At 46.8% G+C, this 16,946-nt stretch overlaps 1 protein-coding gene across 11 annotated transcripts in view; it reads right to left on the bottom strand.

Annotated features, from left to right (window-relative positions):
- Positions 1 to 34: 34 nt before the first annotated feature.
- The window catches only part of LOC136115238 (zinc finger protein 532), a 36,079-nt gene continuing 19,167 nt past the window's right edge, over positions 35 to 16,946 (bottom strand). For 10 of the 11 annotated variants that reach the window (XM_065861233.2, XM_065861232.2, XM_071801933.1 and 7 more), the window contains 5 exons: positions 12,519 to 12,681; positions 9,141 to 9,419; positions 4,205 to 4,317; positions 2,739 to 2,886; positions 35 to 1,832 (listed from right to left, as the gene is read on the bottom strand). In XM_065861233.2, the coding sequence (XP_065717305.1) occupies positions 1,338 to 1,832; positions 2,739 to 2,886; positions 4,205 to 4,317; positions 9,141 to 9,419; positions 12,519 to 12,681 (1,198 nt within the window). In that variant the 3' untranslated portion in view covers positions 35 to 1,337. The remainder of the gene's footprint in view (positions 1,833 to 2,738; positions 2,887 to 4,204; positions 4,318 to 9,140; positions 9,420 to 12,518; positions 12,682 to 16,946) is intronic. The other variant, XM_065861231.2, reaches the window with a different exon arrangement.

Here is a 16,946-nt window from a genome sequence, read left to right on the forward strand (position 1 = left end):
AAATTTAATGATAAATAACAGAGTCTCACAAATCTTTAGGGGCAAAATGCTCCACATTTATTTACATATGAAATGTGTTTAATACAGTTGTAATGGACATAGTGTATAGTAACATCTGACAGCAGCAAGACTTTCAAGGAACCAAACAATTACTACTGTATATCATGCAGCTATCTATATATACACGATTTGTTTTAAAAAAAAGTACAAAATTGGTTTTTTAGGGATACATACAAGGTATAAAATGCAAAAAGAAACCAAAAATATAACTCTCACAGAGAACTATATATGAAAGGGCCAGTATGGTACCTTTTTGTACTTTGTGACGTTAGAGCCACGTTTGCAATGGCCGAACGAGCCTCGTGGGGCCTGTGCTGGAGCTGGGAGCCCAGCCGAACCGACAGAGCTGGTGTGCTGGCTGCTGGCACCGAGCACCAGAGCGTCTGGCGTGGGCACACGGCGCTGGGAAACGCCAGCCCCGGCGCGGGGGTGAGCCAGAGGCAACGCAAGTACGTACTGCTGTGTACTCACTGCTATATAACGTTCAATAAATTACATGACAAAAAACACCCTTATCAACCTATTCCTCTAATTACAACTTATTTGTTAAATCCAGAGCAGCCCAGCCCTTTTGTAACAATCTGAGCTTTGATCACAAGCACCTGATGGCCTAAAAAAATCACTTCATGATACATGGTTGTGCAATTACACTTTTCAGAAGTACTTTATCGCTCTAGGGGGTCTGCACCCGTTCTGGTGTTGCCACCTCAAACCAGCACTGCATTTACACATGCAGTGGTACTTTTTCTTACTTTTTTTCCCTTTTTTTTAAATATATATCTTTTAAGAGAAAGTTTAAAAGCTTCCTTGAGCATTTAGAAGCACGAGTTCTTAGAATTTGTCTCCCCTTCGCCTGCTTCCCTGCCTCTGCACCTACAGCTCACCTTCCCTCCAGAAGCATCCGCATAAGAAACAGCTGGAGAGAACCTAAGAACTGCCCCAGCATTCAGAACTCTGATAAAGGAACTTAGCAGGATAAAAACCAGAACAAAACAGAAGAGCCCAAACTTTACACTAGATACTGATACAAACACATAACAAAGAGTATAAAAGTTATTAGTTTAAATATATACAAACTCTCTTGAACTCAAATACTGCTTCAGTGGGTCTGAGGATATAGACAATGAGGTGACGGGGACACTTTTATGCAGAATATATTGCAACAGCCTGAACAGTGCTGTTAACACTGTAATACCTTGAACTTTCTGTAGCAAAAATGTCATTAATATTCCAATGTGGAGAGAGATTTCTGCATCCCAAATGCTCTGATCACTTGATCACTTCTCAGCTGAGCTCATTCTTTTTGATTTGATGAAGGCCATGCCATGTGTTCTCATGTGAGTGTTTAAGGCCGCTTCAGTTTCAAAAGTCTTTGCGCACACTTTGCACCTTCTGTCCGAGGCCGCGCTGTCCGACGACTCATCCTCCTGGCTGGGTTTATTTTCTTGCTGATTATCCTCCCCAGACCCGTTCTGTTTTGACACCGGCTGAGGCTCCTTCAGCTTGTGCACGATGAAGAGGTGTCTGGAGAGGGACACGTGGGACGTGTAGCAGAGTCCACACTCCCTGCACTGGTACGAAGAGCCATCGGATTTATGCTGAGGAATGTGTTCATGAAACTGGAGAAGATTTTCTGTTGTAAAGCCGCAAACAGCACACTTGTGAACTTTGAAAACGTTTATCTTGAGCTTCTTCAGCGGCTGAGTGATTGCGCCCCGGGGAGGCCTGAACTCCAGCACAGGTTCTTCCAGTTTGCGCTTTGGACTGGGAACCTAGAAGAAGCCGTAAACGGTATACACAACGTCAGCATAATCACGCCGTTCTGTTCCCAACTATTTCCAGCTTGCAAACTTCAAAAACTTGCCCTTGGTAGATTCCAGTACAACTTTGATAAATACAAGATTTGAAATAATACAAGCAAATACATGTTATACATGTTGGAAAACTAGGGGTTTTCTTTACTATAAATTGCACATAAGATTTGTTGTGTCAGCTCTGATAGAGCTCCAGTATCTAACACGCTGTACAAACTGAGCAACTGCAGAGTAACTGCACCCAGTCCACGCAGCAACGAGACTGAGTTGTGTACAGAGCGCAGGATACCAGTCTAGAAACTGGGAAGCACTACCTCTAGAACACAGTTTGAATTACTTAACATTGTTCCATGCCTGAAATTTGACTTGACAGCTCATCTCCTGACTGCCAGTAACTAAACTACCGTATTGCCAAAGGATGGATCAACAGGCACAATTTTTACAAGTAATTAAACCGATCATTTTTATATTCTCCTGGTTATTCTTCAACACGAATATTCCCCAAGAATCCTCTGCATGCCATGTAGCTCACATATGCTCAGTGATCTTTATGAAGACAGTGTATTTAGCTGCAGTATTTTCAATGCTTAAATAAGACAACGATATATTGGCCTAAAGAGTCACGTAAAGGACAATAGTATGTCAGACATGTTCTGTTCTCTGCTGTCAGCTTTGGACTTCCCATCACAGGTGAAGTTCTTGATCACTTAGAGCCAAAAACCATTAAAAGCTGTTGTTAATCTCTGCACGTAACAAGCCTTTGGACAGTGCTGTCATCTTAGTTTTTCCTTCCTCCTAACACTCATCACCAACAGAAGAACAACTCCACTTGAGGGGACCTACACGGATCTCCCAAGTGATTACCTTTGCGTCTTCTTTCACTTCCCTTTCTTCCATATTGGTTGATTCAGTCATCTCCTTCACATCAGGGTCTTTAATGCCGTGCATCAACTGAATGTGTTTCTCCAGCATCAACCGCTTGGTAAAAGTACGTCTGGAATCCGGGCAGTGCCTGCATGAGCACAGAGCAGACGCAGATTCACATGCCAAGCTTAACAACGGCCGTGGTATTCTGACGAATATCAACACGACCGGAGTACACCCTATTGAAGATAGTGACAATGTTTTTCCAATCACTTGCACAGAAGTGTTCTAAGAAACTGATCACAAAATAGAAGTGTTTGAGCAATTTAGAGCAAATGAGAAGTTGTCTGAAGATAATATCCAAAATCGTACAACACATGAGTCAGAATAAAACCTTGGAGCATTGAGGTTGTTTGCTGGGCCTCTGCTAACATCAAACTGTACATTCTATTAGACACTTTCCCGAGTTCTCCTCAATTTAAATGCCATAGGGGAAGCAATCACCTTCCATGCAGGATGAATTCTAGCTCCAAATGACACTTAATTCTGCATTCAAATACTTTGTTTCCTTGGAACTAGTAATTCCTTCTCGGCTCCCTTTCCAGCCTCCCAGTAACCAGAGCAAACTGGTCTTTCACAATCTCTGATTTTTCTCCCAGCCGCATCACCTTGAAGCCCCTTGTGTGCTTTTGGGAAGAGCCCTTCTCTGAGCTCGCTTTGTATCATGTCGCACGGGTGTCGGAGGAAGGATCGCCCAGCTGCAGGGGAGAAGCTCAGCTCCAGTTCTCTCTTTCCAAGTCTCTCTCCTAAGGTTTTTAGCTTTTTAAATGCTGGGGTTTGTGGGGTTTTTTTAAGACAGTTCTGCAGGCCTTCTGAAATGAAAACTGAGAACCACCATGCAAATACAACTACCATAGGCTCATAGAATGTCCTGAGCTGGAAGGGACCCACAGGGATCATGGAGTCCAGCTCCTGTCCCTGCACAGGACACCCCACAGTTCACACCCTGTGTCTGCACGAAGAGATACAACAGAAAGTTCATATCTTATCTGACAGATTTTTCTATTAAATTATCATCTCTCCAGCCACTTAAACATTACTAAGGATTTTTAGACATTACACACTGTTTTATGTATGAGAAAAATACTACAAATCCCGGCTTTTGTAGGAGAGAAGCATGGGATGTACATTTGAGAGACCATGGCAAAGCCGGCTGAGCGCTGCAGACGCCGTCCCGCAGCTCAGCACCGCAGCCCCGGTCTGCCAGGCCCCAGCCGCGGCCGTTCCGCGCGGTCCCAGCGCCCGCCGGGCTCCGTGCCGGCAGGAACCCTGCCCATGGATCTCAACAGCTGCCTCGACTCAATGAATGGGACACTGGCTTTTATATAATCAAGGAAAGAAAGTCAACTAACAACGTGTATGGTTGGTTTCTACTCTGTTTCTAAATAAATAAAAGTAGAACTTACGAGCATGTATAAACCTTCCTAATGCCTTTGTGCTTGATACGATTGTGACGACATAAACTATGGGATGAACTGAAAGATTTGTCACATTGTCGACATGGATGTTTCTTCATTTGCTTTAAAAAAGAAAAAAGAAGAAAAATATATTAATTAAAAAAGCTCAGTAACTGTAGCGCATGTGCACTTTCAGTAACAGGAAGGACCCGTCACTTACCACGCTGGGCACCGTGTCCCCAGGGCCAAGCAGGGCCCAGAGCACCTGGCCCGCGCAGAGCCGTGCGGCCAGGGGACACCCACCCTGCCCCCGCTGTGAGCCCGTGCCACGCGCTGGCGCGAAGAGAACTTCTCCCCCAAAGAAGCCACGAAGATCAGAGGATCATTTCTGGATCAGTAAAGGCAGAACAGCGAGAGACTCACGGTGAAAGAACCTCCCCTCCCATCCCCAAACTGCGCTGGTGGTTCCTGAGGGAGCTCATCAGCCACCTGCGCGGGGGTGAAGAGCACATCACGGACATGGACACACTGACAGGGCTCAGAAAGGTGTGAAGAAGGCCTGATGGCATCCTGAGGGACACCTGTTCCATTTGGAACAGAAGAGGCAGGATCTGAACAGGACGAGTGGTCTCCATCGCGTCGCCCCAGCTGCACGTGGCCACGGCACCGCCAGGATCTGAAGAGATCACATCTGCAAAGCTGCGGACTATACAGAGTGAACAACGTGGTTCTGTCCTCGAACTCCACCGGCCCCAGAACTCAGTTCAACGGGCACATCTGATCAACCTGAGCAGCTGCAGGACAGAACTGGAAGTATTCCCAATCAGGTTTCCTGTGCAGATAACTCCATTGTTCAAGCTCAGATCTGTAATTTTTTGCTATTTTGGCAGTAACAAGTAAATTGAAACAAGATCTTGGAAATTAAATCCAAAGGCTGGCCAAACAAATCTAATTGAAGACCTTCCCAGATTACTCTTCCAGTTTACTTTTCAAAACCCCAGTGCGGGTCAGGATGCCACACGTATCACTCAGTATAATAATTCCTGCCACAATTGAGGTGTCCTGGGCCCGAAGAATTACTGAATTTTATTGGAACCTCACTTATTCTCGCCTTCTGAGGAAGTGATAAGCTCCTAAACAATGGAGATGTGCAATAATCCACATGGACATTGTAATATTACAAGAGTCAGCTCTAGTGCCTGTTCACCAGTAATAATAATAATAATTTAAAAATTCTCAGTCCTAAATACTAACATGCTCAAGCCACATGGAAATGCTTAAGGAACTGAAAAACATCCATCTTCCCCTTGTGCTCCAAGTGCTGCATTTGATGTCCATGTTCCTGTTCTCCCCAACGGCTCCATGCTGAGGAACAGCCCCAGCCCCGCCAGCGGGGATGACGGAGCCCGTGTCATCACTGACCCTTAGCATGTGCCCCAAAGTCCGGAGTGAACGGCGCAAGGTTTGCACAGGAGAAAAAGTGGTGTCTGGGATGGCTGAAGGAGTAGGAGCTGTTAGACTGAGATGAGAGACCTTTCGCTATCGAGACCAAAATCACACGGAGTGTGGGGGAAGGAAAGAAAAGCAGTTCTGAAAGGTCGTCCGTGCAAATGCGAAGCAGCTCATTAGGAAACATGAGATGGTAATTTTACCAGAGCTAGTCAGTGCTGTTAGAGGCACAGTACTGCTCAACCTAGACCTCCTTTTCATGTTTAAAGGCCAATTAAATCAACATATTTCACTCCTAAGTTGTTACAGGTGAAAACCTGGCAGTGTTTACACACAGTGCGTGCTCATTAATGCTAATACACTTTGCGCTCTGGGTTTGCAGTATGCTTATGACTGCAACGCAGTCAAAGAATTTATGAAATACAATAGAACATGAAGCCATTCGCACTGTGCTGCACAGACAAGCTCAGGTAAGGATGCAGCAAGCGCAGGACCGCGCTCAGCTGGACCCCGTCCCGCCCACCACACCACCCCTGCTCGGGATGTGCCGGCAAGGTTCCGGATAGAGACCCAAACAGGATTTGGGAAGCATTAGTTTCACCAGTGGCAGCCAACACCAAAAGAACTAAATAATCAGTTGTGTAATTGGGTGCAGGATAACCTGTCGTACAGCATCTTGTCTTTACAGGATGAAAGAGGATGTTCAGTTAGATGTACAGCAATTCCTGCTTAGAAAACATCTGTCCTTTCATAGGAACACCTACACAGGAGCTGTGGGGAGCTCAGCACATCAGCCGGGCTGAGCGCAGACACACACCAGGCAGTTCCAAGCCAGGAGCTGTCCGGACTGCTCACAACCACCTCTGTCTGGACCAAGAACTTCCTCTCCAAACAGCACCGTTCAGCTCAGGCAGACAGTCAGGCCAAGGCAGCTCCAGCCCTTCCTACCCGAGGGCTGGCTCACGCTCGGCCAGCTCAGGGGACACAGCCACGGGAACCTGTCTGTGCAGCCGCTTCCAGCGAGTCGGGAGGTGCAGAACTCTGCTCTGAACAGCCCCGTCCAGCCAGGACACATGCGGCAGCACCTCTGCTCTGAACAGCCCCGTCCAGCCAGGACACACGCGGCAGCACCTCTGCTCTGAACAGCCCAGCCTGGGTCACCTGCGAGCGCTGCAGCTCCAGACTTGCACTCTGATCCTGCAAAAGCAGCAATCAGAATTTTGAAACCCATCATCTTCAAATACTTTACATGCCAATGGACTTTGTGAAGAGTTAATTAATTGCTTACGTAAGTTTTTAACAAACATTCTCCATAGATCATTATAGAGCATTTAACCCACACCTATCGTTCTGAAGAAAAACAGTCTATAAATTAATTCCATTATTTATTAGACCCATTTCACATACTTGGTTATCTTATGCTCATTTCTAGTCTCTCTACAATAAAATGTATCCATAGATGTTTAGTTTTTTAATATAGTAATTTTGAAACTCAACAACTACTGAAAATTTCAAAAGGTCAGCAAGGAACGTAGCAACTGGCCTTTTAACACTCCATGTCTTTCAGAAATGGGTGAATCTCTATTCGTTTTAATATATATATGTCCCCCATTATTTGAGGAACCACTTGAACGGGGATTAAAAATAGGACATAAATGCAAGCAATGAGACAAGCCTTTAGGCCAGGATTTGAGTGCAACACTTATCTAATATTTGATGGCAAGGGTTGTTCCTGAAGTAACGTTGCATGTTCTTATTAAACATCGGAAAGATACATATTTAAAGCTAATATTTAGAAAGCATTATCAATGTGCTACTAACCTTATTTGACATGCCTCATGCCACTCTGATGCAGAGGTGATCAGACTGGAAACCACTCTAGTTCACTCTGCAGTGACACTTCCATTGGGAGGTTATGCGGCTTTGTTTTTGAAAATGGCATCGATGTGAAACGCATCTGGTCTCACACTTATTTCCTTGCCAGTAAAAGCACTGATGTGGTAATATTTGAACTAACAGGCAAAACAGAGTAGACCGACAGTTTACGTGCTGCTAAAGAGACTGATGTAGACAAAAAACTAAACTATGATTGCATGAGTTACAAGATCAGGAACAAGTATTCACTGCACAAGCATCCCACAGGGGCTGTGACACATTGTCCGAGTTTCTTTAGAGACCCTGCCCAGCAGAAATGTCAGGAGTATACCTGCTAGGCTCAAAATGGAAGAGATTAACAGCTCATCGGTGACTTCAATGGACAGAAATGCAAAAATTGTCTTTTAAAGCAATTGAAGAAATCAAATGGCGACCACATGGTGTCAGCTGTTTGTCTGCTTTTCATGCCCTCAGGCTGTAAAAGGAGAACCAGGTAGAGGAAATGTGGTTCTGTGAATCACAGCGCTTGGTTCTGTGTCGCTGCAGGGGCTGGCGGTGCAGTCGCTGTGCGGCAGCAAGGCTGGAGGAGAGCGGGAGCTGCTGAGGGACACAGAGCCTGGGAACAGCCTCCGGTCAGAGTCCTCAGGACAAGTTAGAGGTGAGACACTGCCATTTTCAGCTTTTCCATTAAATGTTTATAAGCAGAATAAACTAATTTGCACAACAGCTTTAGACATAAGCACTGTAATCTGAAGGACCACAGAAACCTCTTGAAATGTGTTATCATTTACCATAGCATATTAGCATCCTAAAAACAACAGATTTTCACTCAGGATGACTTTTTTCCACCCAGACGCTCTGCTCTGTCACTGCAGTGCAGCACGGCACCTCAGTTCGATTCCGCTCCCAGCGCAGGGAGGTGAGAGCGAGGCGGGGGGGCCCAGCACCGCCTCAGCATCGCCGACCTGGGGGTTCTCAGTGCCAGCGGCTGGGAAAGCTGGGGGTGCCGCAGGGACAGCCACTGGGGACGCATTTAAAGTGAGACACGGGAATGTACGCTCATACAGCATCCCCGTACTTCACTTCAAATCCATCACCAATCCCGCTGCTTTCAATTCAAAATTCAACATGTTCAGCGCGCCTGACTTGTTGGCTGAACGTACAAGTGTCAGCTTAGAGCAACAGCTTGACCTCGGAATCTGCCTTTAAAGTGAAACGCGGTGCGGCCCTCACTGCGCCCAGAAAGCAAAACCGCATTGCCCAGTCGAACAGCTCAAGAGAGGGACCCGAGGAGGCACAAAGAGCGAGAACCTGGATCAGACTCCATGACTCGGATGAGGTCCTGAAACACCCTTCACTCTTTCCACCTCCAAGAAGTTTTGGTACAGGATGAAGAAGCCTACAATTGAGCAAGAGTGCATGGATTTTCTCAATAGAACTATGCAGAAAATGACAAAAACTAAGCAGCCAAAGACAGGAAGATTAAATCCATGTAAGACTGGAGAAGAGTAACCATGGAACTTAAAGGAATTATTTGCAAAACCACGACTGAATTTTGAAAAACAATACTTCATATTTCAAGTTTAATTAACGTTTTTGTAATTGAATATTATTCATTTACCTTTCCGTGCTCTTTCCTCATGTGGGAGATGTAAACGTCTCTCTGAGTGAAGAGCCTGTCACACTCCCAGCACGTCCAGCCAGGATTGGCCACTTTCTTGGGTTCTGCTTTCCTCATGGGAGAAGCAGATTTCTTCTCCAGCTTTTCTGTTCCGTTGACAGCCTTTGTGTCCTCTTTGTTGTGACTGGCTGAGTTCTGGGTTGTGGGTTTGGTGCTGAGGGGCAGATTTATCCCCAGGTTTGGTGGCCCCTCAACACTTTTCAAAGTTCCATGCATAGACTACAATAAAAGAGAAAAAAAAAAAAGGTACAAAACTAACATAGACAGGTACAATTGTATTGAAAAAATGAAAAGACCATCCAAATCAAAAGCCTTCATTTACTCCTTTGTCACACTATTATCAGATCACATTCTTAACATGATTAAGTAAAGGCAAGGCCTCCCATAAAGAGAAATTAGCCAAGAGCAGTAACAGCCATCATGCTTAGCTGAAGAGTTCTCTTCAGTGGCTAGGTATTTTCACTAAAAAAAGACACTGTATGTTAGGTTTACATTGTTGCTTCCTAAGGAAGAAAAAAGGGCTCAAGAAGTACTTAATGTCAGGCTTCATTTCTGGCTTCACTTACCTAGAACGGTTGAGCATGCTCCTTTCAAACTACCTGACCAGAGATTTCTGACAAGTCTTGACTTGGCATATTGGTAAACAAGACAAGAAAAGGCAACTCCGTTGTTTAGCATGTACCAGTGTTAGGCCCTGCCTGACTCCAGGTTAGGAGCAGCCTAAGCGGGGCGGCAGTGCTGGCAGCCCCCGGCAGCAGGGCCAGCTGAGCGCTGCGCGGCACACGCCGCAGCTCTCGGCACTGACGCTTCCTCGCCCGCTTGTTCCTCCATTTAACTGAACACTGAGGAGAAGGGAAGGACTTCTCCGCCTCCTCCTTGCCCCGTTTTTGGAGCCCGTGTCACAGCGCGGGGTACCCGAGCCTGCCCAAAGCTGACTGGATCGGGGAGTGTGGGCGGCAGCTGCGCCTGAGCAGAGCGAGCAGTGGGTTCACACGCGGTCCAGCGTGCGGCCCGCGGCCAAGGTCTCTGACATCTGCAACACCAGCCATCCCTAACGTAATTATTGGTCCTACGGGTAATCTCAGAAACAAAAATAACACTCAGTACATTCTTGATTCTGAGAAAGCACAGATACAAATCCAATACTCCAGTAAAATACTTCGTTATTAAGTTCTTTCAGAAATCCTGTGGCTTCTGGGACAACCTGCTGGCTCTACAGCAAATATCGCCCTGATCTGTGGAACATGTTCATCTATTTAACAGCTTCTAAAAGAAAAGTCAGTAATTAAAACCCTAAAACACTCCTGGGAAGCGAAGCGCACGGGCCCAGCTGCCTGGCTCCAGAGCAGCCCGGCGCTGTGCGGGACGGGGGCGTTTGCTCCAGCGTCCCTGCAGCCGGACACGCAGAGAGCGCCACAGCCTGTGGACATGGAGGGTCCTACACTTCCAGGCAACTCGACACTGACCTGGAAGTCCCATCCCAGCATGCAAAACGTTCGTGCTCAACTTTCTAAATGCCTTTTAAATCCAATACTTGAATTTCAAGTTCTTATTTGAAAATAACCAAAAAGCATCAGAGCATGGATGGATCCACTGATCACAGCACTTCCCACCAGCAGGACTGGGAGCGTTGCCTCTCCAGCCCAGAGCTCTGCCGGGTTCCCACTGGCTCTTGGAAATGTTCTGGAACCAGACGTTACGGGAAAGTGAGACTTAGCTTTGCCAGTAAGAAACATTCGTATCTGCAGGAATTATTCTAGGTTATCTTTGGAGCTCTAAATGACCTCCGGAGGTTCCTTCTGTTCTCCTCTGTTTCCATCCAGGCCTCCTCTGTGTTGATGGCTCACGTCTAGCCAACCACCTAACCAGGTCTGTGCAGCGGGGCCGCGCGCTGCCCTTGTCGGGCACTCTTCCTCTGCCCGAGTCCTTCTCTGTTTACACCTATGCCCAGTTACTGGTCTTTTCATTCCCCCTTAACTGAGGCCCAATTGATACTCCTCCGCTGCTGTCCCTGCTACAATACACACGTCCCAAGTGTAAAAGCACTAGCAATTCTGACTGAAAGCAGTAATACTGTTGCTGCACGTGTACGTTCTAATCCTCTAATTTTGTTCTCAAAAATGTCTGAATCATTTCTAGTGAAACATGCTAAAAAGCACTAGTTGAAATACTGGCATGGAACCCTAGAGCCAAAAGAGAACCCTTTACAGTACCTGGCATAAACGTAAGACGATTCCCACAGTAAACGTGAATTGGCTCAGAAATAAAGAAAATGCCTGGTCCTTGTCTTTCTGAATGTCGTGGGCCAGCCCTTCCCTGTCCTCTCCTCGAGCTCAAGACTGGCCTGGAGACCAACTGTTTTCTCAAGGCTTGTGGTCTTGTTCCCAACACGACTTCAGACATTTCTGAGGTGACAAGCACCATAGTGGAGACTAAATCGCAAAAGGATGCTTACAGCAGACAGGAGAGACGTCTGGTTTTCCACTAGTCTGTATTCAAATGGTACTGAGTCTCAAGCGTCGCTGCAAGAGAAACCCCTGAACTAAGCTCCCGTTCTGGACTGTAACACTGTGCAGTGGTGTGAATAACTCTGACTGTTACCAGGCACCAGATCACGTCAGTAAGGCCTAAGAAATTTCAGCACTGCTGACAGATTCGGTATATATAAAACAAGGTAGAACAGTGTATTTAAAATATCCAGCTAACAAATTATAGCCAGGGGGCTGCTGATTCTTAGTAACATCATTTGCAAGGATGACAGTAAATCTTCTTCAGTTATAAGGTTATTGATGAGAAAACCCAGCTCGAGTTTTTTAAAGCATGCATGAGTTCGGGTTCGTCCGTGAGCACACCAATAACCTCCACATCTACGCAGGAACCATTCCGGCTCCTCCTGGTGCGTTCTGAACATCGAAGGTTTGACTTTACAGTGTACTAAGCATCCTCAGCTCCTAACTGGAGTAATACTTAGATACTGTAAACAAGAATCAGTACTTATTGGCATCGGACTATATCCATTATTATTTTGATCAAACGGCCTATTGAGTGCAATACACTGAGATATTCCTAGGATACCAAAATGAACATTCATACAGACAAACTGGGTTAGTGATTACATCACAGGTATGCTGAGGATCATATGGAATATAACACTGAACATTTGAGAACATTATTCAGAGATTACTCTCTTGGCACTGTTAATCTCTCTCTCTCTCAGCAGAGCCCTTGTTACTCTGTGCCTTTTTACAGTATTTTCTCACAGCATATATTGCATGACAAATGTATCTACAAATGAAAGAAGAGAAGATGCCCACACACCTTGATATGATCCATCATAAGCTGTTTCTGTGCATACAGAAGAGAACAGTCTGGACACTTGAAAACTGACACCTTCTGGTTTTCAATGTGCTGATCAAAGTGGCGATAGAGCAAAGGTTGTAGAGTAAACACAGTGTCACACATAGAGCATTTATATATTATTCTAAAAACAGAAGTACAATAAACAACATCAGTCATGTTGATGATCTGTTTGCAAGAATCAAGATGTTAACTGTTTTCTGAGCAGAGATCTGACATGTTCAAGCAATCATTTCACACTGCCTGAAAAACGTTAAAATTAAACCAATTCAAAACATCCTCCAACTTCAAAATACGGGAGCAGTACAAAACCCAGAAAAACAGAACAAAAATCATTAGAAAGTGCAAACAACAGCATACGGCAGTTACATGTGCAACACCAACATCTGTGCGAGATACTCTGGAGTGACTTCGGTTTCTGAACTCACTTTATAACCAAAGGACAATACTCCTGTTTTGGGTTGCAAAGGCAATATGTTTTAAGGGAGTGAGTGATCTGATCATCACTGGTAATACACCAAGACTTAATAAGATACATTTACTTTTGGCAGTGTGTATGGCTTGGAACCCCGTGAGTGCTGAGCCTGGACTCGAGTGCTCTGAAGCTGAAACCTCGCAGGGTGGCGTTTCTGAGCGTTGCAAACACCAGGGACACCACGGGACCGCGGCTCCCCCTCCCCGCTGCCAAACCCCGCCTGCGGGCACCGTCCACAGAGAAAGCCGTGACAGAAGCCACTTGTGGTTCAGTAGCTGTGTAACTGGCAGAGCAACGTATCCGGTAACATCATTTCAAAGGTACTTTAGAAATAGATACACTCATGAACAAAGAACTAGGTGAGAACCGGACACTAAAAGCATAGTCCCTGAAAATGAATATGATAGCCAAAATCCTATATCACAAAATCCTAAGACAGTTATTAAACAATCTGAAAATAGTTGTATTTTAGCATATCCTTGTCAGTGTCTGTCCAACAGACAAGAACCACATGGAAACCAGAAACAATCCTCTGATCTAAATGCTGTAACAACTGCTGCATGACAATATTTGGAAGCTTGTTTCATTCTGCTGAGGATTTTATAAGGAAAAGTATAGTTTCAATTGCATTCTAGGTAACTATTTACTTCATACTTTGCTTCTTGGTTTTAATTATCTGTATGTTTGATAGTATTAAGAATTATTTTCGTGGCAACTAAAGGCGAGTCACTAGACGAGCCACTCAACCTGCAACCCTTTGTGCATCTGCTTACACGCAGTCAATAATTCTGTTCCTCGGAAGCACCGCGTTTCCGAACCCCAGCGGTTACAGGCTGAGCTCTGTCCTGAACAGCTTTCCATTAGAACAAGCCAAGCAAACCCTGCTTGCTATGCTGAACTTCCTCGTTGCCCACATCAGTGTTCCAGGTCCTTCCTGTATCCCCCTAAGGAATTATCAATAGTTCACTGCTCAAGCGCTGTGAAGACCGCTCTGCACTCTGCTGGGAGATGGCAAGGACAGGGACATTGCTCCAATGTCCAAGCCATTCGGCCAGTCCGGATATTTGAAATCATGAAAAATGGTACACTTAATCACGGTAACTGTGAAAAATATTATTTTTGTGGTAAGAAAGAAACCCCAGGTTTCTAAAACGCAGTTTCACCTCATGTACCTCACATCAATTTAAGGCAGTGATTTTACTGTCAGTCGTCTTCCCTGCAAGAGAGATCAGCCATGAAAAATGTGGTGCCTCTCCTATGAAGTTACGCTGTGTACTGACAAAAGAAAATCACATAAAGCTCTGGTTTCCCAAAAAAACATGTAGCATCTTAGGTATGCTACAGGAGGGAGCCTCACTAAGCTGAAATACAAGACCCATTTCCCTACATTAAATAATCTGATTTCATCCCACTGAGAATCACTGCACATAAACTTCATTTTTCATACACCAAATAATTTACCGTCTCTGTTCTGAAAGCACCATCTGCAATGCGACTGTAAATCCCGCGGTTCAGCAAGCGCCAGAGGACACGGCCCTGCCCGCGGGAGCGCGTTCCTGAGACACGGCCCTCGCGACGGGACCCGGGACCCGGTGACCCAGCAGCAGATCGGTACCCGGGAACGTATTCCCCAAACACAACAGCGCTGGCCAGGCCAGGCCTGGAGCAGTGTCTGCAGCTCAAGAAAGACGTGACAGACTGGAGAGGGTCCCAAGGAGGGGCAGGAAGGTGACCAGAGCGCTGGGGGACAGAGGGAAGAGCCAGGTGTCTTGTTCCGGAGAAGAGGAGGCTCGGGAGAACCTCGTCACCGTGCTCAGTGCTTATGGGGAGGCCACAGAGAGACCGAGGGTCTCTCTTGGTAAGACATCGCAGGGAGAAGACAGGGAGCAATGGGTACAAGTTGCACCGGCAGAGGTTTCGTGTTGATACAAGAAATCCTTTACAGTGAGAACAAGAATTCAGTGGAACAAGCTCCCCAGGGACTTGTGGAGTCCCCGTCACCGGACACAGCTGGACGGGGTGCCACAAAGTCCCATCGCGGCCCCTTCCCACGGAATGCGGGCCCAGCGACCCTTTGGGGTCCCTTCCAGCCTGGGCCGTTCTGTGATTGTAACACAGAACATTACAGCAGATAACCCAGAATTTGAGCCACGTCACAAACATGTGATGTCACCTTGACCAAGACATGCGAGAAATATCCTAAGAAACAACTCATTTAAACAACAAAAACATTTCCTTTTTGAATTGCGAAGCCTACGCACATCGCCAGACTGGGAACGGCCTCCTAAGCTGAATGCGTTTCAGACAGCAGCTTCACTAAAAACGGCCAATTTAAAGAAAACAGCACTTCTGAAGAGAAGCACTCAACTACGAATTCTGTGATCACAATACAGTAGTACTTCATAATTATTTTTTACTATTTTTAGAAAGAAAAATAATTAATAAAAGAATACAATTACAAGCACATCTCTACGGAAAGAAAACTAATGCAAAATACTTAATTTACAAAGTTTATCACAAACAGTTCAGCAGATCCAAGCACAATTCAAGAAATCTGCGTCTTTCCTGTGTAAAGTATCTAACAGAAATGCTGATCTTAATCGTTTGGTTTTCCCCAATGAGCCCTACGGAACCTGAAACAAGTTTTAAGTTAAATGCTGGTATTTCAAAGCCTCTCACTGCAGATACTGCCCTGAATTAAATCAAGGTATCATTTGTCCCTGGGTGGAAATACCTTAGTCTGGTACCAGCAACAGTAAGTTCGCTGCCATTTTGCCTTAATGTAGGTTTAAACACCCTGAAGAATAAATCATCTGTTCACGTGTTAGAAGAAACAGTGGTAAACCAAATTCTACTGAAATCTGGTTATTACACTACATGGTACTTTGCTTTTCTCATCTGTCTTCTACTTTATTGAGTCTTCAAGTCGTTAAAATGTACTCATGCGCTCTGTGCACTCCAGAGAAACAACAGGGAGTAAAATCCTTGAGTATCTACTCCCAGGACTGCACTCCTGCCAGCGGGAAGGGAGACAGAACAAAGAGGTCTGTGACTGATAAGATCTGGAGCCTGATTGTCCTGTCCATTGGCACCTGCGGCTCCCAGGGGCTTCCACAGAGCCCTGGGGTGTTCGGCACCATCAAAACAGACCCCAGCGGAGCCTTCCAACTGCGCCCCGTGTTACTGTCACCAGCAAACCACCGGCTGCACACACAGCCGGAATCGGTTCTACCTTAATCCAGGAAGAGACACCAACCCCGGCACAGCCGGGACCGCGGGCACTGAGACACCAACCCCGGCACAGCCGGGACCGCGGGCACCGAGACACCAACCCCGGCACAGCGGGGACCGCGGGCACCGAGACACCAACCCCAGCACAGCGGGGACCGCGGGCACCGACACCAACCCCGGCACAGCCGGGACTGTGGGCACCAAGACAGCAACCCCGGCACAGCCGGGACCGCAGGCACCGAGACACCAACCCCGACACAGCCGGGACCGCGGGCACCGAGACACCAACCCCGACACAGCCGGGACCGCGGGCACTGAGACAGCAACCCCGACACAGCCGGGACCGCGGGCACTGAGACAGCAACCCCGGCACAGCCAGGACTGCGGGCACCGAGACACCAACCCCGACACAGCCAGGACTGCGGGCACCGAGACACCAACCCCGGCACAGCCAGGACTGCGGCACCGAGACACCAACCCCGGCACAGCCGGGACCGCGGGCACCGAGACACCAACCCCGGCACAGCCGGGGTCGCGGGCACCAAGACACCAACCCCGGCACAGCCGGGGTCGCGGGCACCAAGACACCAAGCCCGGCACAGCCGGGGTCGCGGGCACCAAGACACCAAGCCCGGCACAGCCGGGACCGTGGGCACCGAGACACCAACCCCGGCACAGCCGGG

This window comes from Patagioenas fasciata, chromosome Z, assembly GCF_037038585.1.
Source record: "Patagioenas fasciata isolate bPatFas1 chromosome Z, bPatFas1.hap1, whole genome shotgun sequence".
NCBI lineage: Eukaryota > Metazoa > Chordata > Aves > Columbiformes > Columbidae > Patagioenas > Patagioenas fasciata.